At 36.8% G+C, this 26,471-nt stretch overlaps 1 protein-coding gene across 1 annotated transcript; it reads left to right on the top strand.

The window, feature by feature from the left end:
* The first annotated feature begins 826 nt into the window (after positions 1-826).
* On the top strand, positions 827-25,419 carry gab3 (GRB2 associated binding protein 3). The gene is made up of 10 exons (XM_056260092.1): positions 827-996; positions 11,850-12,153; positions 16,821-17,025; positions 19,436-19,839; positions 19,980-20,032; positions 20,177-20,408; positions 23,079-23,169; positions 23,471-23,555; positions 24,517-24,630; positions 24,968-25,419. The coding sequence occupies exons 1-10, from the start codon at positions 925-927 to the stop codon at positions 25,082-25,084; spliced, it is 1,677 nt and encodes a 558-aa protein (XP_056116067.1). The 5' UTR covers positions 827-924; the 3' UTR covers positions 25,085-25,419.
* The last annotated feature ends 1,052 nt before the right edge of the window (positions 25,420-26,471 follow it).

The raw sequence follows: 26,471 nt of genomic DNA, 5'->3' as shown, positions 1-26,471 counted from the left end.
AGAAACCTATTAGTACCTAAAGTATACATATAAGTTCCCAAATGGTACATAATACCTTTTGATATGGAACTGCCCCAGTGACAGCTTTTGTATCTTTTTTCTGAGAGTGTGTTGTTATGGTCACTCTGAGACTTATTAGGTTGAGGTATTCATCTCCATACATTGGCTGTACACATAATTTATTTATTTTACTGTGTAAGGATAAAGGTGGCAGTATTAATAATAAAGTTTCTTATGCTAACATACTATTTTGATAAAGATATTGGTCACTAGGTGGCAGACAGATACCACAGTATTTGCAGCACAACCTGCTACTGAGAAATAGTGGTGGTTTCAACCTGAAAAAAATATTTGTTGGTCAGATTATTATGGTGACATTCATAACAAAGAAGTGTTAAAATGAACAAAAGTTTGAAGTAATTCCTTTTTTATTTTCTGTCTCCCTCTTTCTCTCTTTCTTTCTCAGATGCTCCAACAACAGATGGCCTAGTAAACCAGTTTAAATTCCCCTCACACAGCATATTCCAAACTGACCTTGAGTTTTCACACATACACACGCACACACACACAAGGTCATGTGTTGGGTTTGTTACAAGATACTAGAGGGAGGAACATCTTTTCTTCCTCCACCCAGAATACACACACAGAGACGGTTTGCGTGTACATACATGTCCTCTCACAGATCACATACAAATACAAAAACACACATTCTCTCCTCCCACCCTCTGTTTGTTCCTCCTCTCTCTCTCTCTCTCTCTCTCGTTCTTTCTGTCTCACTCTGTCCCTGCCTGGTCGATGCTGTGAGTTCCTCCTCTCTGTGTTTGGGGGGGGGGGGGGGGGGTTGAACACAGGATTCTCACTGCTTTCCTCTCAGTCTGCAATCAGCAACGGACACACACACACACGCACACAGACGCAGCAGCTATGAGCGCGGACGATGTGGTGTGCACAGGATGGCTCATAAAATCCCCTCCGGAGAAGAAGCTAAAGAGATTTGTGAGTTAAAGTCCTGTGTGTCTGAGTGTGATGTATTCAGCATTAGAAGCGGGTACTGCAGTATAATGATCCACTGTCAGTTCATGTTCTCTGTGTTTTTATAACACAGGATCTCTTTGCTGTGTTTCCCTGTGCTGCATGATTTGATTTTAATTGCATTTTATAACATACTATGTTCTCAACTATGTGCATCAGTATTGCTTACACTTGTGCTCTCCCTGCTGCTTTCCATCACTGTCAGTGTTTTACTATTTAACTGTGCTGTGCCGAAGGCTCTGCTTGGCTGCATTTTAATTTCTGCTGCCCGTGGACTTTTGATCGTTGTTATGAGATGCTTTACACATGCTAATTCTCAGCTGTGTTTGTGCAGCATTTGTGTGCCTTCTTGCACGTGGCTTTGCTGCTTTGCATAGCCTCTTCTTGCCTGTGTGAAATTCAGTCCTGTGCTTTGTGACAAAGCAGTTTACCTGTGCAACCACTTAAACAGGCACTTCCATGTGTTACTTTGTCATTAAATGCATCTCAAATATATTCCTGTTATATCATTTGATATTACAATATTGTAATATATAAGTGACGGTGCATTATGTTTTGTCATGTAACTGCAGTCTCGTTGTTATTTGTCTATTGCAGAAATGCAAAGTGCACACTTGTTGTCCTGTACTGTTTCCCTGTGTTTAATCGTCCTTCCTCGTTTCTTCCTCATTCCTCATCTGTTTACGTGTTTACTGTGTTTCACTGTGCTCAGCACTCATTTGACCCTGTGCTTCCATCTGTCAGACGAGAAGCTACAGCGTCTCAGCAAATGCTACTTTTTTTGAGCCTTTAATTGTGTTGCTGTGATAATGTTTTCCTTGTCCCAGAATCTAATAAATAGAGTAAAACAGGAACCGTTAAAGTAAAACTGGAACAGTTTAAAACTGAAACAGCCTAACTGTTCTCTTTTTACTGTGTAAAATGGTGCTGTATGTGTGTTGACCTCAGTTTTGTTTATAAATAGGGATGAGTGTAATTGTAATCACTATTAACAGTGTAAAGGGCCGTTCACACCAAGAACTATAACTATAATGATTCCTCAATGACTGGCTTAGCATCCACACCAATGGACAATAGCCTAACATTTTATTATAAGCATTGGTCCTTAGTTCTAGTTCATTAAAGCTCTTTGATATCTGGTGCATTCTGATCGGGGGGAAAAATCGTTCTGAATGTGATTCCAGTGATATTGTTCCTCTGTGTTGTTGTCGTTATGAAGGCCTGTTCAAACCAAAGACGATAACTATAGCATAACTATAAAGTTTTAATAATCATTCAAGTTCTATGAGAACAGGAAAGTCCACAGAACAGCTATAACGATAATGACACAGGGGGATTGATATAACTTTGGAATCACTTTTAGAACGTTTTTTTTTATAGCAGATGACTGATAAAACATTGAAAAACAATCAAAATCCACACAAGCCTTAAATTTAAAGCAGCCGACGACATAACTGCAGTGCACACTTTTAATATAAAGAACATTATCATAGATATTGTTATAGTGTGTGAACCAACTGTTTTGTAGTTTACTTAAATATTCATGTGGTGTGATGATGACATTTTAAAAGTACAAAGATTCCATGTCTACATGTACAATAATTGTTTCAGAACAGTAGTTTTAAATGAAAAATTGCATGTCAGACAAGACAACATTGGTGTTGCTGTTGCTGTTATCACTGTTTGACATGTCAACTACCCATTTTCTAATCTTTTAAGCTTCCTTTGTTACTAGTTTGGCTAAATATAATAGTGAGGTTATATTTCGCTTGTTACGACATGCATTTCACAATTGTAAATCACGCCTTCCAAAAGCAGGTGCACAATAATATTCAAAAGTTGATTTATATGCAGAAGAGCACTGTTTAGTCTAATTACAAGCTGATTCGACACACAGAGACTCTCAAGATCCTCTGCATGAAAGTGAAGGTCTCAGTTGTTTAGTTGAGAAGAGGAAGGGCAGGGAGGACCTTCAGTCATAAGACGAGTGTTCAAAGTGTCAGCCTGACACCACAAATACGCTCTCTCCCACCCCTCACTCTCTTTCGCTCTGTTTCTGTGAAATTTGGGTGTGTTGCAAAACATGGGAAGTGTAGGGTGCCAGGCAGTTGAGATTGACCCTCCATTCAGAAATGAGCTGTGCTATCAGAGACCAGACACACAAAAGTGGCTTGACTGCTATTGGGGGGGGTGACAAAGAGTGAGTGCACATGTGTAAACAAGTGTGCCTTTAGTCTGTTTAGTATGTGTGTATATGTGTGTGTCATAGTAAACAGTTCAAGGCACTACATGAAGAGCAAACAAACACTCTCTCTCTTTCTCTCTCTCACTCACTCACTCACTCTTTCTTTTTCTCTTTCTCGCTCTCTCTCTTTCTCTGGTTTTGTGGCTTCATCAGAGAGTAAAATGTGAGACATTGGGAAGTGTTTGTTGTGTGCTACCAGTGTGATCTTTCTTTCTTTCTCCTTTCTTTCTTTCTTTCTTTTGTTGTTCATTACATTCTGTGAATTGGAAAAATACTGTACATTGCGAATATATTTACAGAAAATACTTTTTTAAAGATGAGCAAGGCAACTTATCGGCAATGATTAGTCCACACATAATATGTCTGTGAACTTTTTTCAAGATTTTTGGTTAATATAAAAGAGGGGAAAAAACTAAGCGGAAGTGTGTATTTAAGGGGCTTTAGGTCTCTATTTCTTTTATATGTTTCTCCATTTTAACCACCTTTGAGCTTAAAAGTAACTTTTTGTACATTATTTTATTTTACAAATATTCAGTCGGGCTGCATGATAATTAGGTAATTAATATGAAAGAAATGTATTAATAGGTTATGATTTTATGTTGTAGTTATTGTGCATTGGCCGCTATACCCTTACAAAAAGGAAGTTTATTCAAGTGTGCTATTAGTATGCTTATAATTTCAGTATACTTTTTATGTAATTCTCAGAAATATACTTTGTGTACTTCACGGAAATATACACTTACTTGTCTGGTACTGACAGAAAAGTCTAAGTACATATTTGGCCAATACTTGTATCAATCTTTTGATCAAGATTGTATTCCAAGTATACTTGGCTTGTAGTTGTATTTACTTTTTTAATTGAGTAGCCTATTAAATATTTTTTTTTCATATAGTTTTACTTATAAACTTACATTGTCTGAAAATATTGATTTATAAAGAAAACTGATTTGTTCCTAATTCTGAATATGTAAATTATTGTGTAGTCCACATAGGAATTCAATTCAAATCTCTTTCCCAGCCATTGACGGAATTTTCCATCATTTATGATACAACACTTGTTCCCTGCCTTAGCTGCGGGAATATATTTTTAAGGGGGTGCTTGATGTTGCGGGACGGTGCCGTTGTGTAGGATTTTAAACAAAATCCTAATATTAAACAGCCCTAACAAAACTTACAGATTAACATACAAATGAATGAAGGCAAAGTTATGTGAGAGCGCTCAGAACTCATGATTAAATAAATGTTAAAAACACTGCATATTTTGGATACACACGGATGCATTCTGTGTCCGACCTCGCGTCCTTCTGAGTTCGTTCTTTCAAGGTAGCGTCGTTTTTGAATCGGTTGAATGAATGATTCAATGATTAACTCACCATGGCTTTGTCCGACATCGCCCCCTATACCCTTAAATAGGGCACTGATGGGATGGCCATTTGTAGTGGTGTCTGAAACCATAGTGGAAGTTATCGAGTGCACTCATTCAACCCCAATGCACCGCAATAACAAGCGTAGAACCGATGTAAGCTCAGCGGCTAGAATACCAATACTACACTGTGAGAGTCGCGTGTCGAATTAAGTCCCTCGTCTTGCCCATAGACTGTAAAAAATGGTCTTGCCATAAAATAGCGCCGCAGCTGAATCATTCATCCATCCATTTTCCAAACAATGTAATCTGTAGAAAGAGTCACTGAATATTGTACTTTAATGTATTAGCACATACATACAATCCAACGACTTTATCAAGACTATTATTACTTGTTTGTGCAAAGCATTATGGGAAAAGCTCTGTGGCTTTTTGTTGTTGACCTTAGGGAGGAAACAAAACACATTGTTTAACATTAGTTTAGATTGACATTTGCACAACACTTTTCCATCTAAGAGGAACTACACAAACATGCTCCAAACATGTAAACAAACTCATACAGACTCAATTTACTATTCTCCACAATGTACATAAACATAAACATACACAAAAACGCACACATGCAAACGTGAATGTGTTGGTGTTCGCTTGTTGGAGACAAACGTTTGGGCCAATTTCAGACTTCCCTTCTGTGAAGGGTTCTGGGAAAACGTAGCTCTAGTTCCTCTCTTTGACTAAAACACGCATGCATAAGGGGAAGAAAATATAGCCATTCCAAAAGAAAGAATAGAGAGAAGGTCTTTGTTTGAGGCAGAGGTAAATCAAGGCCATGCTCTGACCGTGCTGCTCTGAGCATGCCCAGAACTACGTGCGGTCTTGATGACAAATTCTGTAGAAAAACTGTTCAGACACGGGAAGGGTAATGTATGTGGTTTAGTGAGATTCACACACACACAAACATACACACATTAGTGACTCAGTATGGAAGAATTGTTAAAGATAAGCACATTTTAATCAGTGTCTGTTGGTTTGTGCTCGTTAACTTTCCTTTGTCGGTTTAAAAACAATTGTGTTTTTTTGATATACTAAATTGGTATACTTAAAGTCTGCTAAATTGGAACAAATAATGTTGTACTTAATGCACTTTAGTTATCCGGAAACAGTGCTGAAGTTCAACTAAAGATATACTTAAGTATATTTGATTGTGCTAAAGTGGAACTACTGCATATATACTTTAGGTACACTTTAAATATCTTGCATTTAAAGACTGATATTATACAGAGATCATACTATCCTTACTAATAGTGATACACACATTTTAAGGCCTAAGAAATGTGCATTATGCAATAAAGTACTCCAAATAAAGATTAATTATATTTATATCAGTAAAGTCTCAAGCGATGTGTCAGTAAATATGTTAATGATTTGTAGTATACTTATTACTTAGTATGAAATAAACATTTTTTAAATACATTTTGGTAAAAAAAAAAAATCACTAGTGTAGTGATCACACTTTTGGAGCTTTTTTCAATTAAATGCTTAATTACTGAGATATTGCTTAGGTTTCAGGATAAACCACTTCAGCTTTATTATTTCTTGCATGTCCGAATATTTGTGCCTTGTAAGCAGCATTTCAGCAAAAACAGTTCTACATTTACTTTGTGTTCTGTGCAAAATGAATGAGGTGTCATTACTTTTTTAAGGAGGCGTTTGTGGCCACATTCCCCCAACTTTACTGTAAAGTTCATTTCTGGCCTGTAGTGTCAAACATTTTTTATACAAATACCACTTACAGTATAATTGGAAAGGTTAATATATCAGCTTAGTATATGCTGTTCCTTTCTGTGTGCTTGTGCAATCTGTGGAATGGATTTAAATATGGTCAAATGGATGTGAGAAAGTATATTCTTATTGACAGCTGAAAGAATGTAGAATGAATGAAGAATGAAACACAATATAGCCATAATAATAATAATAATAATAACTTCTTTTTTTTTTTATAAGGCGAGATTGCAATTGAACTTGACAGCCAATGATCACTGTGTATTTTTGTTTCGTGGAAAAGAGCAGTTTTGACATTTTGTGTTCCACAAGAAAAAAGTTGTGTTTGGAGTGACTTGAGTGTGGCTAGATCTTTGAGTGTGAAAACTCCCGGCATTTTCATTCAATTATATTTAACCTACAGTCTTTTTTTATTTCAATGTTACGTTCAAAATCCTTTTGTCTCACAAATCTGAGGTGGCACATGCACCTTGAATTTTAGGCATGACACTCCTGGTTGTACTGTAAGTGTACTATAGGCAGAGGACGTGTAAAGTCCAGGGGTCAGTCCTGCCATGTTTATTCCACCCATGAACTCAGCCAGATGATTTCACTAATTAGTTCTATCTCCTGGCTGAAAAACTGTGCTAATTAGCAAATCCAGCTGATTGGAACAAAATACTGAGGAGGACTTTTACTTTCTGAACCTGGACTTTACACCTCTGACTATAGGTCATTTTGGATTAAAAGTTTGGCTGTAAGACCAAAGTAAATGGAGAAGTCTTTTCTGGTCTCTTCTTGCTTTATCTGGCTCTCAGGACTCATGTCAGCACTTAGTCTGGATCTCAGAGAAGAGGAAGAGAGCTTGTCTTGTGACAATGTCCACAATGATAGAAATCTTGCAGCTCTGTGGCATTCTCATAATGCATTTGTTTTAAACATCTTTGTATATCTGTAAAAATGACCTCAAGGGAGGAAGTCAGGATTTTCCTGATGATCCAAGGAGATTGTAGCTTTTTATTAAATATTGCTGTGAGAAAACAACTTTAAAACACTCTGTGAGAAGTAGGCCTGTGAGAAACGTCTTTACCGTCAGGGGTTGTGTAACAGCTGATTCTGTGGTAAAATCTTGGTTACAGAAAGAAAACAGCAACTAACTGAACAAAGACGTTTCAACAGAGAACTGAATTATGTCACAGATGGAAGCAAAACAGAATGTACTAAGTTGCTGATGGATCCAGAACATGTTTTTTTCCGATGGAATAACAACAATCTCATGAATGGGAATAAGGAGTCACTCCAAATAGATAAGCTAGTGGCAATGACAGCTGGTATGTGTTTTGGGTTTTAGGTGGGCTTTTGATGCCGTATCTGATGGTCAGATTGGCTTTTCATCTGGAGTTCATCTCATTTTCACGAATCATAATTCCTAAATTGTGTAATAGTACAGGATGAGTATGTCACACCATTCAAACCTTATATAATAAAAAATATATAGCATAAAGTATGTATGTGTCTTTTGAAAAAAGGATACTAGTTGTTGGTCAAAAGTATTGCATTGGCACTAAAATGAAAATTAAATATGAAAGTTATCTATAAATGATATGAAAGTTATCTATAAAATACACACACACATGTTGGGTTCTCATGTTTTATGGGGACATTCCATAGACATAGTAATTTTTGTTATTTGTTTTTTGACACATTTTTGATTATTGTGTATAAACTGTATATTCTATCCCCTAACACCAAACCTGCCCATCACACAAAACTTTCTGCAGTTTTAGATCATTTTTATTTATTTATTTTTGATTAATAAACTGTTTTCCACATGAGTAATTTCCAAGGCTATTTATATAGAGCAAGAGGAAGAGCAAGTTAGTATATTTTGTTCAGTGTTATTTATATAAGCAGTATAAATGCAGTGTGTGTGAACCACTGGTGCTCCCTCAAAAAAAAAAATTTGCGCTGTTCATCTTTTTGGGTATTATCTTCCCTGATAAGAAAAAGAGAGAGGAGAGAGAAACTAGTAAACATGTGACAGCATAGAAACTGCTATTCCCTGTCTTCTTCTTGGCTTAGAAATGTTTTTCTGCTGTAGTTTCTTTAATAGTTTCTGTTATATCATTGAAAATAGGCAACTTCTCTGAACGATTTACAGATTTCACCTGAGGCAGGTACTGCTTGCACTTGGTAGCACAGGGAAAACCTACTAAAATAGCACATAATGTACAATAATCAGAAATAATGACCTAATAACATCAGAGTAAATGCATCTACCTCATAAGCTAATATTAACCCAATTACCTCATGATGACATAACCTAATATCTTAATGGAATAACAACTTAATAAGCATGTTTTTGCACTGATTACAGTCGCTAGTAATGCCAGGGGATTTATACTGATTGACTTGGTGTTGATTATTTACTTTTCATAACCATATGTGCAACCTGTTTCTGCTCTGAGAGATTAATCTGTCTGTTTCTTGGAAAGTACATTTGTAAGTCATCTTTGACTGCAAGTCACGCCCTGCCCAGTTTAGACAGAAGTTTATCTGTAAGTTTGTTCTTGCATTTATACTAGTCTTGCCACACTGAAAAAAAAACAATAAGTAAAATTTACTTAATTTTTCTTTGGCAAGTTTTTGCACAAATATTTTTAAAGGGGTCATATAATGCCATTTTTGTACAAGCTAATATGATTCTTTAGGGTCTAAATTAAAAGTTTGTAATATACTTTAATTACAAATTCTCATTAGTATTGTAAGAAAACATCATACATAGAAAACATGCCGTAATGTACCCTAAGTGTAAACCTTAGACGCATTCATTGTGAAGCGTGCAGCTAGCGATTTGCAAAGATTAATATAAATATTAATATAAAGTTTAATAAAACGTTACACTCACTTCAGTTGTTCTAGAGGTTCAGCAGGAACACGAATATCTGGTACCGATCCTTTTTTCATGAGCAGCTTCTTAGCAAAACCAGCTTTATACTGACCCTCGTTTATAAAGCAGTCTGGTGAGAAATGATTTGCGCAAACATGAGAGCATTGACGTTGCTCGTGGGGAATATTCCCTTCGAAAACAAACTCAGCCACGGCGTCTTCAGCGGTTCGGATTTAGGAACATTAAAATGACTGCTGTGTTCGTTATTACACCCAAGAACAGAACACCACAATCGCTATTCTGCTCATAGACAGTGCTCCAGCACCGCGCCGGTCCGCGCAGACTATGATTGACAGCTGGCTCACGAGCGAGGGCGGGTCTGTGTTGAAACGCTGCTGTCAATCAACAATCGTGGGAGGGGCTTCCGAGCGTGTGACGTCACAAAATCGAACGGCTTGATTTGAGGCAGGGGAAAACATATAAGGAGAATAAAACAAAAACACTGGATGGATTTTTATCATTTTATGATGGTTGTGTACAGGCACTGCCAACACACATTTCAGTACAATCAACTTGTAAAAGTGCATGTACCATTATATGACCCCTTTAAAGTAAATTTCACATATGGAATTAAGTAATCTCTACTTAATTAAGTTAAGTGAAAGTAAGAAAGAAAATAAGTAATTTTAACTTGGCTAGTAAAAGGTTGAGTAATATCTATTTAGTTATTCCTTTGCAATTTCACTCAAACAATATAACATTCAATTAAACCACACTTTTAAAGTATATGCTTTACTTGGAAACATCTAATTAATACAATAGATATTGTGTGAGACATATCAACATTTCAAAAGCTATACAATATGTGAACGCAGAGACCTCAATACTTGGTAGACAATACACAATGACGGTAACATTTGATGGATCGTTTTTGTGTTTGAATGTGTCATTTTGAGTAGAAAATTAACTCCAAATGTCACAAAATGGCAAGTTACTAATCCTAACAACAAAAGCAATGATAAAACAGTGTAAATACAGCTGGAAAACAGTGAAAAATCAACCTCATTAATTATTCATGATGGGAACACCAGTATCAGAAAAGTTTAGTAATTTTACTTAATTTTATAACGTTGATATTTACGCTTTCATTTCTACACGCTTGAATTGAGTACTAATATAGAATTTACTATTTATAGAATATTAGAATTTTAATTCTTGCCTGAACTAACTTTTTCATGTAAATTATATTGTTTTTTTTCTGTAGTATTTACTTCACCACAAAATCTCTTTTTTTTTTTTAGTGAACGGTATACGTTATGATTGGTAAAGGACCACAGTGGTGCAAAATTTTTGCTTTCAAAAAGATTATGAATTAAACTTAACTGATACCAAACGCTACGAAGTTATCAATCTATATAGATTTCCAAGACCATTATTGGAATGACTGAATGCTTGTAATGATTAAAGTTTATTTTTAATGCACTTTATTTTTTGGAGTTTTGGTTTATAAATAAATCAAGCTGTTTTCATTACTGTTGCGCTATTAAAATGGCTCCTCAGTCGGTTTGAACACAGATACCGCATGGTGTGAAAAAAAGGACATTGTGGCAAGTCTAATTTGCACAATAATACTTAAATATTGTGTTGAATCTATACTTCTTGAATTAAATTCATGTTTAGCAATCATTTTTCTTTGAAGACAGTTGAAGTACTTTGTATTGTACTGAGTTCATGAACCTGAACCCTGCACATTGACATACCAGAATGGAGGCAGAGCCAATTTGCTAAAACAGTGCTTAGTTACTACATAGTTATTTGACTATTCATTAGCAGTATCCAATAGCCACCATGGACTTAGTGACATCAGTGGAAAAGGACATTTGTTTCAGAGGAAGAGCAAGTTAGTATATTTTGATCAGTGTTATTTTAGTATTAGTATATATTATTATTTTTAATATTATTTTTATTATTGTTAAAAAAAATCTTTACAAAAAAAATGTTTACTAAAGATTTTTTTACTATTACTTTTTATTTTTAGATCTACAAAAAACAAGGAACTCCCGCACACTATCCGTATAGTGTGCGGGAGTTCCTTGTTTTTTGTAGATTTTTTTACTTATATGGTCCTTTTTCCCACGCACCTATCACCTGCAGGTGTGCGATGGTGTTTACTAATTTCTTTTATTTTGAGATAAAATATTTTTTTATTTCATGCAATATTTATTTCAGCTTTATTTCAATTAATAAAAATGATTTTAATAGTTTTAATTTTAGTTAACAATAACCCTGGTTTTATAAAGACTGAAGTTTATAAAATACAAATATCTTTATTTTTTATTTTAAATAAAGTGCACTGACAACTTGTTTAAAATAAGGCCAACCAAGAGCAACATGCGTCAAGATATAAATAGGGGCAAATGATAATTTCATGTGAAGACAAGACAAGATCTAAAGATCAAAGGAGACTTTTTAACTTGATTGCTAAAAAATGTGAGAGTGTCCAGAAGGACAATGCTAATCTAATTCTCTTTCTCACTCTCTGTCCCTCTCTCTCTCAGTCATGGCGAAAGCGATGGTTTGTATTGCGGAGGGGTCGGATGAGCGGGAATCCTGACGTTTTGGAATATTACCGTAGCAAGAGCTCCCGTAAACCAATCAGAACTATCGACCTGCAGGAGTGTGAGGTCACCATCGAGGCTGAGGTACGGCCCACTAAACGTCAGTACCAAAATCAGCACCTATTTGTGGTCAAGACCACCACGCGCATCTTTTACCTGCTGGCCAAAACATTAGAAGAGATGAACATCTGGGTACAGAACATTGGACAGATTTGTACGTTTGGAGGACTGAACAGACATGCAGGTGAGGCGTTTTATTATAAACGTATAATTTTTGTTTTTAGGCCTTGGACAGCTTAGTTTGACATGCTCACAATTGCCTTTTTCATGAATCGTAGCTTCTGATAGTGTCAGAATTTGTAGACTTGTTGTAGACTGTCTAATGACGACCCAATAGGAGCACAGCAATTGATGACGTGTGAGAAAGAGAGGAGAGACATGTTGATATGTTGATACTAGCTTTTCTATTTACTGTAATACGTTACATAAATATCTTATTTATTTTCCCTTTACATTATCATCACACTATCAAAATTACCTGAATATTTTACTGAAGAATGAGCAGTTTATGACCTATTTTGTCTGAGCCTTACAGACACACTTACACACTTACTTGCAGAGTGTCCAGTCTATTATAAATTATAACAAAATACAATTTATTATTAAATTAAATAAATAGATAAAATAATTCTCACCAAGGCTGCATTTGTTTGATCAAAAATACAGTATAAAACAGTAATATTGTGAAATATTATTCTTTTTTTTTTTTATGTAACGTATTTCTATAATGGGAATGCTGATTTTTCAGCATCATTACTACAGTTTTCAGTGTCACGTGATCCTTCAGAATCATTCTAATATGCTGATTTGCTGCTCAAGAAACATTCCTTATTATTATCAATGTTGAAAATAGTTGTGCTGCTTAATATTTTTGTGGAATTCTTTAAATTCTTTAAAGAAAATCTTACTGACCTCAAACTTTTGAAAAGTAATGTAAATATGCACTATATAAATTAGAATAAATAAATAATAATCATTTGTACATCAACAAGTGACAGGTGATGAAACCAGATCGTGAGGCATTAACAAAGAGGTATACATGAAAAATATATCATTTTATTCACGCTGAGGTACAGAGAAGAAAAGCAACTCAAAATCAAAATTCTAGTAAAAAAAATGTATTTCTCTGCAGTAAACACTCCGGTAATAAATACATTCCGTGTATGTGCGTGGGTTTATGAGAAAGGAAAGTGCTACAGATGAGCTAAAACAGGAAAAACCCTTGTACGTAAAAAGCCTCCTAAAAACAACCCTTTCATCACCTCAGATCCCTCCATTAACCTAAAGATTCATATTCCTCTAACTGCAGTTTTGAAATGAATAAACTTAGACTGGGAAAGAATTAGCCACTGTATGTTTCCTCCAGAGAGAGATGCTGAGACTGAGAGATGCGGACAGAATCCGTGAGAGAAGGACGCTGTAATATAGGCGAGGTCTTATTTTAATATTCTGTTCCATTCCTCCATCTCTCTTCCTCTCTTTCGAATAGTCTGCAGAGCAACAGCTGCGTCACTGAGGAACGTTAAGACACACACACGTCTGTCATAACGTAGACAGCTCACAAGTATGTGGCATCTCATATCTTTAACTAATAATAGCAAACAGCTAGCGTCATGATCTGTGTCCACAGCACATATGACTGCTATTATGGCGAGAAAATATGTTTTTATTAAAGCTGGCCTGGCACAATAATTAGTGTAAGACGCAGGGAGAATGTTAGCAGTTAGCATATACCAAACACAGAGAGTGAGAGAAACCTCAAGTTACACATTACTTGGAAAAATAAAAAAAGATGAGTAATGCAGCAGCCGAGAAGTTTTCAGACACACACGCACTTGGTTACTGTTTAATACACAACACACTGGATGGTTGGACACGCCTCTAAACTGGTAAAGGCTGATTGTGAAAGATAAAGCTAGTATACAGAACAACATGCACGTCCATGCCCTTTTCTCCACACATGCACAGATGAAAAAGGCTTCATTCGTTTCTTTCTTCGTGTTGCTTACGTCTCTGATGAAGGCCAGAGGTGACTATCAGACATATTGTTGAAACAGCGAGTGTAGTTTCGGAGACACAAAAAGTCTCAGTCGCTGCTTAGCCGCTAACCTCTTTACAAACACCAGCAGGACTCCAGCCATGAACTGGAACTCAGCTTTTTATTTACAGGCAGACTCTTTTGCAGTGAGACAGACAGACAGCGGGTTAGACAAGAACAGTTTAGAGATTGTAGTCACACCTGGAGGGCCGCAGTTTCAGATCCTGCTTCAGGCCATGTGTCAAGACACTCAGAACACACACTGGGGTCCTGTTAAACCAAGGCTTATTTGAACTTTTGTAAACTCAAATGTTGATCTCTGGCAGAGCCACAAGTTACAGTACATGGTTTTGTCTCTTCTCTCACTCTGAACTGTCACCATGTTTACTGTTTATTTACTGTCTCTGTCTCCATAACAACTTAACAACCAGTCTTTCACTCTGACCTGTCACCATGACAGCTACTCACTGTATCTCCACTGTCCCTCTGACCCATCATGACGACCACTCATTGCGTCTCCTCTGTCCGTATGACCATCACCTTGACGACCGCTCATTGTGTCTCCACTGTCCCTCTGACTCATCACCATGACAACCGCTCATTGTCTCCACTGTCCCTATGACCATCACCATGACAACCACTCATTGTCTTCACTGTCCCTCTGTCACATCACCATGACAACTGCTCACAGTATCTCTACTCTCATTCTAAACCGTAACCATGACAACTGCTCATTGTGTCTCCACTGTCCCTCCCATCACCAACCACTCACTGTATCTCTACTCCCACTCTGACCTGTCACCATGATGACCACTCATTTTATCTGTACTGTCCCACTGACCCATCCATCACCATGACAACTGCTCATAGCTTTTATATGAAAATAATTATGATGAACAAGACACCCAAAGTACTTGTGTGATCGCACTGTCAGAGAGTTTGGGAATATTCACACGTAATTTATACACATAAAAATATGATATCAGAGTTTTAAAGCCAAACATTTTAGAACGATACAGCATGGTTGTTTAAACCAATAAGCATTAAGCTGTGTCGTCAGCATGTCATTTCCCATCGTGCTTTTGATCAGCGCAGTTGGAGGAGAGTGCAGAATTCAGCACGGCCACCTCGCCATCGCTAGAGTTTTTTGATACGAGTAGAAAGACACTCTGACACATTTCTAACTGGTATGCATCTCGCGGTGATCACTAGTAAATTTTGCTCATCTCAAACAAGCATCTTTTGGCAGTTTACTTTTTTCGACTCTCTGATTGGTGGATTTTTCTGTACAGCATTATGGGTAATGTAGTTTTCCCCATGAATTCTGATGTTAAACACGATTTTTTGTGTTGACAAAAGATGACATAATGCGAGCTAACAGCTTCAACAGAAGCAAATACTATCGTTTAATAGCCTCGTAGCTCGCAGTAGGTTTCCAAGTTGTCATAAAAAATCAATTTCTCTATGGAGAAAATGAATTGAGTTTTTACTTCCGGAAACCCGGCTGTTGCACTTTATTTCTATTCTCACTCTGACCCCATCACCATGACTACTACTTATTGTATCTCTACTGTCCCTTTGACCCCGTCACCATGACAACTGCTCACAACTGCTCTGTTCTCCTAAATCCCTTTACCACAGCAACCTAGGTCTGCAGGTGTAAAGCAGCTCTACATAATAATTAAAGGCTTCTCAATGCAGCTGTCTAAAAGAAGCTGCTCAAAAAATTTTACACTTACTGTATAAACATTGTGAAAAAAATGTTACGGGCTTATACATTTGAGTAAGATCTGCTAGATGTTTACAGTAAATATAAGGGAACAAAAATGAATACAACCACATGCCTGGTGTTGCTCAGATTTCTCTTCTGAGTCATTGTCAGTTATTCAAGTGTTGGATACCCAATAGTAGGCTCTGCCAAAGAAGCAATGTTTATGTGAGCCCACACAATCCCCCTCAGATTAGCATGCTAGCTGCAACGTGATCAAAATGCCGGTTATCTACAACTGTTTACCCACAGCATTACTCACAATGCCTTTCAAGCACCAGCAGGTTGAGTGTGATATCAGACGTCCAAACACTGAGTCATCACTGGACAGCTCTGTTTATGGACAATTAAAATGATTTGGATAATTTGAAACTACCTATTTAATTAACCTGCTCAACTATAATTCCCAAAATGAGAGATGTGTCACTCAGATTCTCACAGCACACACAGATATGACCATGATGGAAGGCAAGCGGCACAAAACTTTCCACAATGACCTTTGTCTGCGTTATTTGAACTCAGTTCCACCTTCCAAAATCATTTTTGCTTACTATTAAGAAGAAAAACGATTACACCCCAGAAAATCGACCGTGAACATGTGTTTTCAGCGCGTGTAACAGGCTCACGTGTTCATATGGGGTTTAGAAATGTCTGGCCACTACTAATGCACTGTTGAGTCTAAACAGGAAGAGAAAGAGAGAGAGAGAGAGAGAGAAAGAGAGAGAGTGTGTGTGTGTGTGTGTGTGTGTGTGTGTGTGTGTGTGTGTGTGTGTGTGTGTGTGTGTGTGTGTGTGTGTGTGTGTGTGTGTGTGTGTGTGTGTGTGTGTGTGTGTGTGTGTGCGTGTGTGTGTGTGTGTGTTTGTGTGTGGGTTGTGGTGTGTGGGGGGCTGGAAGGGGTGATTTGGTCTGCCACCTTCTGGTAATTAAAAGCAAATGTACTTCAGAAATGAAATGTGTTAAATGTGTGTAATTTTTTGACATCCAAAATAAATCAATGTATCAAAGCCAATCAATTTATTTTTTTCTTGCTCTTTCTCTTTGACAGAATCAATGGACAGTTTAAATCACACTCCCTCTTCCCAGCAGCCATCTCCAGCACTTTCTCCTCATGTTTCTCTTGTGGCCAATCAGGAAACAGTTACCATCGACAGCCACACTGTCCTAAACAGGCCTAGCGAATCAGAGATCAGCCCTCCACTCGACTACCTCTTCCTCTCTCAGTGTGAAACCGGGACAAAGAGCATCGTCAGGCAAGGCCCACCTCACTTCTTATGATCACACATTGCAAAAATAATAATTACATGTTAATCTCAATACAGAATTGAGATTCATTCCATGTAGCGCCTGACTAGTTATCGGCTTTTTCTCTAATCAGATTTAATAAAGGTGACTGAGAGAATAAATGAGAAAAGAAAATCTCTCACACTTTCACACCAGTGAAATCTTTTGATCTTGGTCACTGCAGCAGAACACACTGTGATTAGATTCAAATAAAATCTTCAGGGACCTGCATGCAAAGTAGGGACTTAATGGTTTTATAAGAACGCATAATGATTTTTGTAATGCTGTTTTGTTTTGAATACTGAGGCGTCATTATGGAGGGGTTTAGACGATTAATTAAATAACTACAGGTTTCTCAGAGCTACATTACCGGTCAAAAGTTTGGGGTCGGTACATTTTTTAAAAATGTTTCTTGAAAGATATCTTCTGCTCACAATTGATTACAAATACAGTAAAAACAGAAATATTGGAAATAGTATTACAACTTAAAATAACTGCTTTCTTTTCAGTACCCATTCTTCAGTGTCACATTATCTGGTTTGGAGCTCAAAAACATTTCTTATTATTATCAATGTTAAAAAAAAAGTTGTGCTACTTAATATGTTTGTGGAAACCTTTTTTTCAGGATTCTCTGATGAATAGAAAGTTTAAAAGAACAGCATTTGTTTGCAATAGAAATCTTTTGTAATTATAATTATACATGTTTTACCATTCCTTTTGATCACTTTAATGCATCCTTGCTTAATTAAAGTAAGGTGACACTTTAGATTAGGGAACACATATTCACTATTAACTGGAGTATTCATTACTTCAATGAGCTCATTGTTTTCTGCCTTTAATACATTGTTAGCTAACTGCGTGATTTGTATATGTACTTTTCTAAAAATCTACAACTTAGACACAGTCACCTCTGATAGCAGATCACTCTAAATTGTAATGTAAACACATGCATCGTCTGTAAATCTGCTTTAAAACGATATGTATTGTAAAAAGGGCTATATAAATAAATGTTAATTGAATTGACCATATTCTAGATCTCTTAACCCTACCTCATACCTAAATATAAACACAACTACCTTACTTAATAAAGCTTGAGTGATCGAATGGAATTCAAGCGTAGTTCAGGCAGACCGCTGATCGCTAACAATATCCGCTGACGCTCAACTGATTTGTTACTCCGCCTACTCTCAACTACAATATATACATATAATCCCATTTTCAGAAGCGGTCCCGAGTAAACTATCAATATACAGGGATTAGGAGTGTATATTGATGGAAAACATGCTGTTAACAAATGATTAAGGTATATAGAAAATTCTTCATAAGAGGCTGGATCCAAACTGGAGGTCTGACATACTTTCTAGTTGCCTCAGGAAGGGCATCCCGAGATAAAAACAGAAAAGCAAATGTAAAATAACTAGCGTAGCTGCTGTTCGTAACATTAAGCATATAAGACGTGGATTTGATGGAGCATTTCGTGGAAACTTGTAATTCCAAGTTTTCTTATAATATTACTAAGTGGCAGCATATACAGTATATTGAAAAAAAGCAGAGGGCCTAACACAGATCCTTGAGGCACTCCATAATTTACTGATGTTATTTTAGATTTTTTCCTGTTAGACATATGTGTAAATACTAATAAACAGCTAATATGCTAGTAACATGAATGTGAATAAGCAACTACTTAATAGTGAATATGTGTTCCCTAATCTAAAGTGTTTAATTTCTTCAACAACAACAAAAAAAAAAACCCGCCAAACCTGAACTGTAGTGTATATGTTCCAGGAAATTTGTTTTCGAAGTTTTTAATTAAAATGAAGATGAATTGGAAATTAGAAATGATTGTGTCTCTGATCTTAAACACAACATTTATTTTCTTCTATAATAACATGTACAGCTGAATAATGCACAATAAGACCAGGGAAGTCTAATCATAATAAAAATAGGGTAAATTTGTATTTCATTTTTACCTTATTAAGACAACTTTTCTAATGTGAACCAGATTTGAGTGGCTCCAACACTTTTAAAACTTGAATTTTTAAACTTGTTTAATATGTGACAGGTCACTTGTCTATTTCGATTTTTTTTGTGTGTGTTGTCTTCCTAAGGCTTTACATGTAAAAGAGAATTTGGAATTTGTTATGCAAATTTATGATGTCTACATGAGCACTGATTCATCAGAGAAAGCCTGTATAAAAAAAAATAGTTTCATTATGACACAACGAACCAGACATTTTCCATATGCTTTCTCTGAAGAAAGTTTTTTTCCATTGAAGAGTTTCGTCAATGTTTTTATTTTGAATAACATTATTTAGTTGAATAAACTAAAATTGTTTGCTTATTTCTTATGGATTTATGTGTGTTTGTCCTTCCCTATAGGTGTGACAGCATCTCTAACTCTGAACGCTCCTTTGAGCAGAGCTCGTCTGAGTACACAGAGGATTTGTTTAGCCCCACCCCTCGCATTGACTCCTCCCCCTCCCCTTTCCTTTTGGCCGGGGTGTCCGAACCCCCGTTCAGTGCCCCCTGTGGTCCGCTCTCTCTCTCCTCCTCACTTTCGTCCTGCCTCTCATCTCCCATCTCTCTACGCCGTCCACCGGACATTTTCAGATTCGACCGACCCTTCTGCGTGACATCCGACCCACAGACGCCTCCTCCCCTACCACCCAAACCTACACACCTGTCCGATCACCACAGTAACGAAGATACCGGCCGTAATCAGACGCAACCTGCTCTCCTCCCTCGCAGGACGTCACTTTCAGGAATAGACCACTTTAGGAGAGGTAAACATACACACAAATACACACAACAGATATAATCAATGACTCACCCCCCCTACCCCTCACCGCCATTTTTCTCATTAAAACATCTCCAAAAAAAGTATTATATATTTTATTATTATAATGTTGTTGTTTTTTTCCAGTAGACTTAGACAGTGCTGGAAGAAGCTGGAACAAACGTCTAAGCCTCAACCTGGTAAAGAAATATTCAAATATGAAATAGTCAAATGAGCCTGGAGGAAGTTAAACATACACAGTAAATAAGCAACAATTTGAATATTCACTGCCAGAAACCACATGTATCATAGTGTGTCTCTCTCTGTACCTCGGCTATTTCTAGCCGATATTTCTGAATACCACAGTTACTGAAAACCACTGTGAGGATTCATATGTGCCCATGGCCTCCCCACCAATCAGCTGCTCTAATGTCACTTCAGACGGCTACATACCCATGAGTCCCTCCAGCCTGCCTGTCTCCCTACTGACCAACTGCAAAACAGAGCTGCCCGCGCCTTCCAATCCCGACTTTGAGCCTCCTCCAGTCGACCGCAACCTTAAACCAAAAAGCCGGGGTAAATGTTTACGGGTTAAAAATGTAGTAAAAGTTTACCAGTATCATTCACAATCAAAGTACATGGTATTAAAAAAAACATTAAAAGTTGTATGATTGTAGAATTAGTATTCCATATCGTAGTCTGGCTATGTAAGATACATATATTCCTAACACGTTTTACCACATGCTAAAAAAAAAATTGTACCAATGACTAATATCTAGTTAAAAACAGGATGTGATGTCATAGTTTTAGGAACTTGATTCCTTGTTCTTTTTAAAGGTGTTTGCACAAGTACACTCTTAAAAACTAAAGGTTCCAAAAGGAGGTTTTCACATAAATGTCATAAAATAACCATTTTGGGTTCTCTAAAAAACCCTTCAGTTCTTAAAGAACAATTTTCTGTCCACTATAAAGAACCTTTAGTGCAATGGAAAGCTCCATATTCTTCATAGAACCAATGCCAATAAAGAACCTTTATTTTTAAGAATGTATTATTACGGAGCCCCCAAAGGAACATGTTGAAAGAAAAAAATATGAGATGGGAGGTCAAATAATTTGTCAATGCTTTTGCGTTCCCCCGAGAAACTTTGCGTTCATTCGTAAAATGTTTTGCGTTCCCCCGGGAAACTTTCCGTTCACTCTTAAAATGTCTTGCGTTCTCCCGGGAAACTTTCCGTTCACTCGTAAAATGTTTTGCGTTCTCCCGGGAAACTTTCCGTTCACTCGTAAAATATTTTGCGTTCTCCCGGGAAACTTTCCGTTCACTCGTAAAATGTTTTGCGTTCTCCCGGGAAACTGTCCGTTCACTCGTAAAATGTTTTGCGTTCCCCCGGGAAACTTTCCGTTCACTCGTAAAATGTTTTGCGTTCTCCCGGGAAACTTTCCGTTCACTCGTAAAATGTTTTGCGTTCTCCCGGGAAACTTTCCGTTCACTCGTAAAATGTTTTGCGTTCTCCCGGGAAACTTTCCGTTCACTCGTAAAATGTTTTGCGTTCCCCCGGGAAACTTTCCGTTCACTCGTAAAATGTTTTGCGTTCTCCCGGGAAACTTTCCGTTCACTCGTAAAATGTTTTGCGTTCTCCCGGGAAACTTTCCGTTCACTCGTAAAATGTTTTGCGTTCTCCCGTGAAACTTTCCGTTCACTCGTAAAATGTTTTGCGTTCTCCCGGGAAACTTTCCGTTCACTCGTAAAATGTTTTGCGTTCTCCCGGGAAGCTTTCCGTTCACTCGTAAAATGTTTTGCGTTCTCCCGGGAAACTTTTCCGAACACAAACATTTCGTGAACGCATGCAAAAGCATTGACAAATAATTTACCTCCCATCTAATTTTTTTTCTTTCAACATGTTCCTTCAACGTGTACTTTTAGGGGGTCCGTATATTTTACGAAATAAGTGATGTGATATAGTGTGTTGTGTTAGCTCTAACTGCTGCCATGAAGCAATTTCATTAATTGGAATATCACGATTTCAGTTAACTACGTCAGAAAAAGAAAATAGAGAAATGGAAAAGATGTTCTCATGTGAGGAGAGGTACAGAAGAGTGACGCATGTTGAAAATGAATATGGGGAAGATGAGATGCAGCAGAGGCTCATGATCTGTGTATCACACAGAAACCACATTTCTATTTCAAGCTCTAAATTCAAGAGTTGTTTTACTAATGTAAATTGGCAGGATTGCCTTGAAATATCGAATGCTCAATTTTGGCAAATACTTTGTGGACACTTTTTAGTAATTAAGGTTACCCTGATTTTCATTGTCATATAAATTTGCTAATTTAAAATCGGCAGAATCTGCCTTCCATACAAAGCCACAGCCGAATTAATGTGCGGTCACTTGAGACTTGTATTACATTGACAATAATGTAGCGATGTATCAAACACCGCTCACGCAGAAGTCACTTCCAAACCAAACAGCTTTCTGTTGGTCAACGTGACGAATTTACATGATTGGAACCCAGTACGGAAGGAAGTCTTTTGCATAATTCCCAGTTGCTTGATTCCTATTCCTATTCCAAGAAGCGATTCTACAACTGTGAGTTACTTGGAGATGGTCCACGATTAAAGGTGTGGTCACATTTACTGTTGTTCAGTGATTTTTTTCAAGGGCGAAATCCAGTCATTTTAAGTAATCCACGCAATTGGGAATTTTGGCAAAGACTTCCATAGTAGGTTCAAGTTAGTCATGCAAATTCGTCACGTTGACCAACAGAAAGCTGTCTGGCTTGAAAGTGACTTCTGCGTGAGCGGTGCTTCATACATGTTTGTGGTGATGCTTATGAGTTTATGTTAGTATTTGTTAAAAGAATTTCAAATATGTCACAATATTTCATATATATAATAGTGTGCACTGAGCAACGCACTGGTATTTTTGTATTTCATTAAATAGCTGCATGCATACTTCTTTAAGAAAGTCTTTGTGAAGTATTTAAAATGACTTTTAAACTGAGAATGTAGGTTTGCCAAGACAAAAGCACAAGAGAGGAAGTGCATGATACTGCCAGAGACGCAGATCAGGAACCGCAGACAGCATTGTGTCTTGAGTGGAGGCACAGGGCTCCTACAGGTCATGCACCTTCACACAAAGGAAATGCCTCATTAAACTCAGTGAAAGTGTGTTTGTGTGTGTTGTGTGGATGACAGAAAAAGATAAGGAGTGTTTGAGCGTTTTGCATTGTGTTTGGTTTCACAGTTCGACCGCCACCTTTAGACCTACGGGGCCTGTCCACCATTTCTGAATGTCCCTTCCACGTCCCCCTCACACGCACCATGACAGAACCCAGGTGAGATTTGCACAACACTGAATTATGACAAACTCACATTTACAGATCAAAAGGACCTAAAACCGATCCTCTGCAAATCGGTTCTTCTTCTCAACCTCTTCCGTCTGTGTCATTCTCTTTAGTATTTCTGTCTATGTCCTAAATGTTGAACAAAGATATTGTGTTTGCCTTCCTCATGTCACCTGATCTCTATTTCCTGCCTCTGCGAACCCCTCTGCACAGGTGTTTTCTCATTTACATGTTTGTGACACACTGATGCTTATGTAAGATATTGCTTTGTGTTTGTGTGTTTTGTCTCTAGCACATCACTTCAGTGTGTTCCTTTGGACAGGCGGCGGGAATGGGGCTTAAACGGCTCTGAACAGGAAGGGAGCATCACGCCAACGGTAACGTGACTTCCCGTTTAAGCCATCCTTTCTCATTAATAAGTTATTGCTCTGTTTCTCCTTAAAATTAGAAAGAGCAAGAGGGCAACAGAGGGAGAAAAACAAACAAACAAAAGAATGATAAAAAGGCAAGAAAACAACAGTAAATCTCTGTAAATTACAAAAAAAAAATTAGCATAGAGTGCATAGAAAAACTCAGCAGATAGTTAAGAAATGCAAACCATTAAATTATGTAAATGATCATAATTTAGGAATAAGCATAAACATGTGAAATATAAAAAATATTTATAATGTATATACACTGTTATATGCAGTATACAACTTTATTATAATTTACATTTTATTTATACAAAAATTCCATTTACGTATATACGTGTGTGTGTGTGTATATATATATATATATATATATGTATGGTATATATTCACACACACACACACACCATTCTAAAGTTTGGGGTAGTAAGATTTTTAAAATAACATTAAAATTTAATTATTAATACTTTTATTTGGCAAGGTTGTATTAAATTAATCAAAAGTGAGATTAAAGATAAATACAAAAAAATTCTATTTTAACTTGATGTACTTTCTATTCATCAGCGAAACAAACAGCAAAACTAAAATAAATGTTGTCTTTTTATTTACCAAACTTTACCTCTACAAAAAGCAGCACAACTGTAGTAATAACAATAATAATAATAAAAAATGTTTCTTAAGCACCAAATCAGCGCATTAGAATGATTTCTGAAGGATCATGTGACACTGAAGACTGGAGTAATGATGCTGAAAATTCAGCTTTGCCATCACAGAAATAAATGACACTTTAAAATGTATTACAATATTTGAAATGGTAGTAATTTTACAATGTAAATGCAGCCTTGGTGATAGTTTTGAACACAAATATATATTATTGTTATGTATTGTAATTATATATTGTGGGTATATTTGCTTTTCCTTTGATTAGGACTCTCGGCAGATGCTGTTCCCAGCTTGTGATTCTGCCCCCTGGATGAGGCCTTCTCAGCTGGATTACTTGTCACTTGACTTCAACTCTGCCTCCCCCTCACCAGTCCAGAAGGTCAGTGGTGGCCATGAGGTGAAAAAAAAAAACGTTTCAGAAACAAATCTCTTACAAGCATCTGAAGCATTCTCTACAAACCCATATTTAGTGAGTGCGCATGGGGTTTTAGTGGGCACTGCTATCTGTTGTAGTAATCTTTTCTGTGGCTTTTTTAAACTGAATCTTCAGGCAGCGATTACAGTGACTCAGCATTTCCTGTCCCAGTGACAGTTGCTTTGTCACCACTCAGCTCTAAACACGACATGGCATAAATCTGCCTGCAGGATTGATACAGTTCCGCCGTGCTGGTTACTGTTTTGATGGTTTGCTCATATTGCGTTATTGATGTTTTCAGAAACCGCTGCTGGCAGACGACTACAGGGTGGATTACGTGCAGGTAGACGAGAAGAAGACACAGGCTTTACAAAGCACCAAGATGGAGTGGAAGGATGTCCGTCAGTCAAAAGCCTAAAGCCTTCTGAGGGGGGAGGAAATAATCCATTTAAATTATTACTTGGTTCAAAACTTGACTTGTTTTTTCATCAATACAATTTCAGGTACATGTTGAGTCTTTTACACTGCTGTGAAAGGAGCCAGTACAGAGCTGGATAGGAAACCTTCAGAAATAAAATGGCAGAATATTTAGAAAATTATTCCAGAATAAAAGACCTCCAGTTCAACGATTCAAGAATAAAGCTGTTTACTTTGCAGTCCTTAAACCAGAAGTGAATTAGCATTTTAGATTGTGTTTCCTCTGGAATTTCATATGGGTTTTTAGAACAGTCAAAAGTTTAGGATTGGTAAGATTTTTTTAACAATTTTTCAAAGAAGTCTCTTATGCGCTATAAATGCTGCATTTAATGGAACAAAAATACAGTAAAAACATTTATATTGTAAAACATTATTACATTTTAAAATATTATTTAATCCTGTGGTGGCAAAGCAGAATTTTCAGCAGCATTATTCCAATCTAAAGTGTCACATGATCCTTCAGAAATCATTTTAATATGCTGACTTGCTGCTCAAGAAACATTTCTTATTATTATCAATGTTGAAAACAATTATTTTTGTGAAAACATTGACACGCTTTTTTCAGGATTCTTTGATGAAAAGAAAGTTCTGTCACTTTAGAGGAATTTAATGCATCCTTGCTGATTAAAACTATTAAGTTCTTTAAAAAAAAAATCTTACTGACCCCAAACTTTTGAATGTTTTTTTATTAAGATGACTGTGTAATTTATGTTGCAAAACATAGAAACTTCTATGCTAATCACAGACCTTAATTTATTTAATTGACTGGACAGCTCTATTGAAATTTGTATCTAAATCTAAATGGATAATGAAATACAAACAATGCTAACATCTTGAATCTTATCTGAAAACATTTGTCACCAAAGCCTTAAGTTTAATTTACAGGAAGTACAGAATTACTTCAGTAATTCTACAGAATATGAATTTGTTTACCAGAGCACAAATTAACACACACTCTGAGACTTTTATAAAGGAAATTATTTATAAATTATTGTTAATTTGCTTATCTTGAAGTACAGAGTGACTTTTTGTGACACTCCCTGGGACATTTACTTTGGAATAATTCCCCAAATATACACACTGTTCGTTTTACATCACTGATGTATAAGGCTCAGATGTTACATTGCCTATCTGTGAATTCTGAAATAATGTTTTCAAAGGTGTCATGAAGTCTTTAAGTGGATGTTCTGAATATGTTTATGATGCGTACAATCACTTAAGCGTGTCACAGAAAAAGATAATGCCAATAAATGTGTCTCTCGCACTGATTTAAAAACACCCTTGAGACCATGTTTAACATGGACATGTGTGAGTGTCGGACCACTGTA

This window comes from Rhinichthys klamathensis, unplaced genomic scaffold (assembly GCF_029890125.1).
Source record: "Rhinichthys klamathensis goyatoka isolate OS25496 unplaced genomic scaffold, OSU_Roscu_1.1 h1tg000172l_1, whole genome shotgun sequence".
Lineage (NCBI taxonomy): Eukaryota > Metazoa > Chordata > Actinopteri > Cypriniformes > Leuciscidae > Rhinichthys > Rhinichthys klamathensis.
This window is presented reverse-complemented; position numbering and strand designations above follow the sequence as displayed.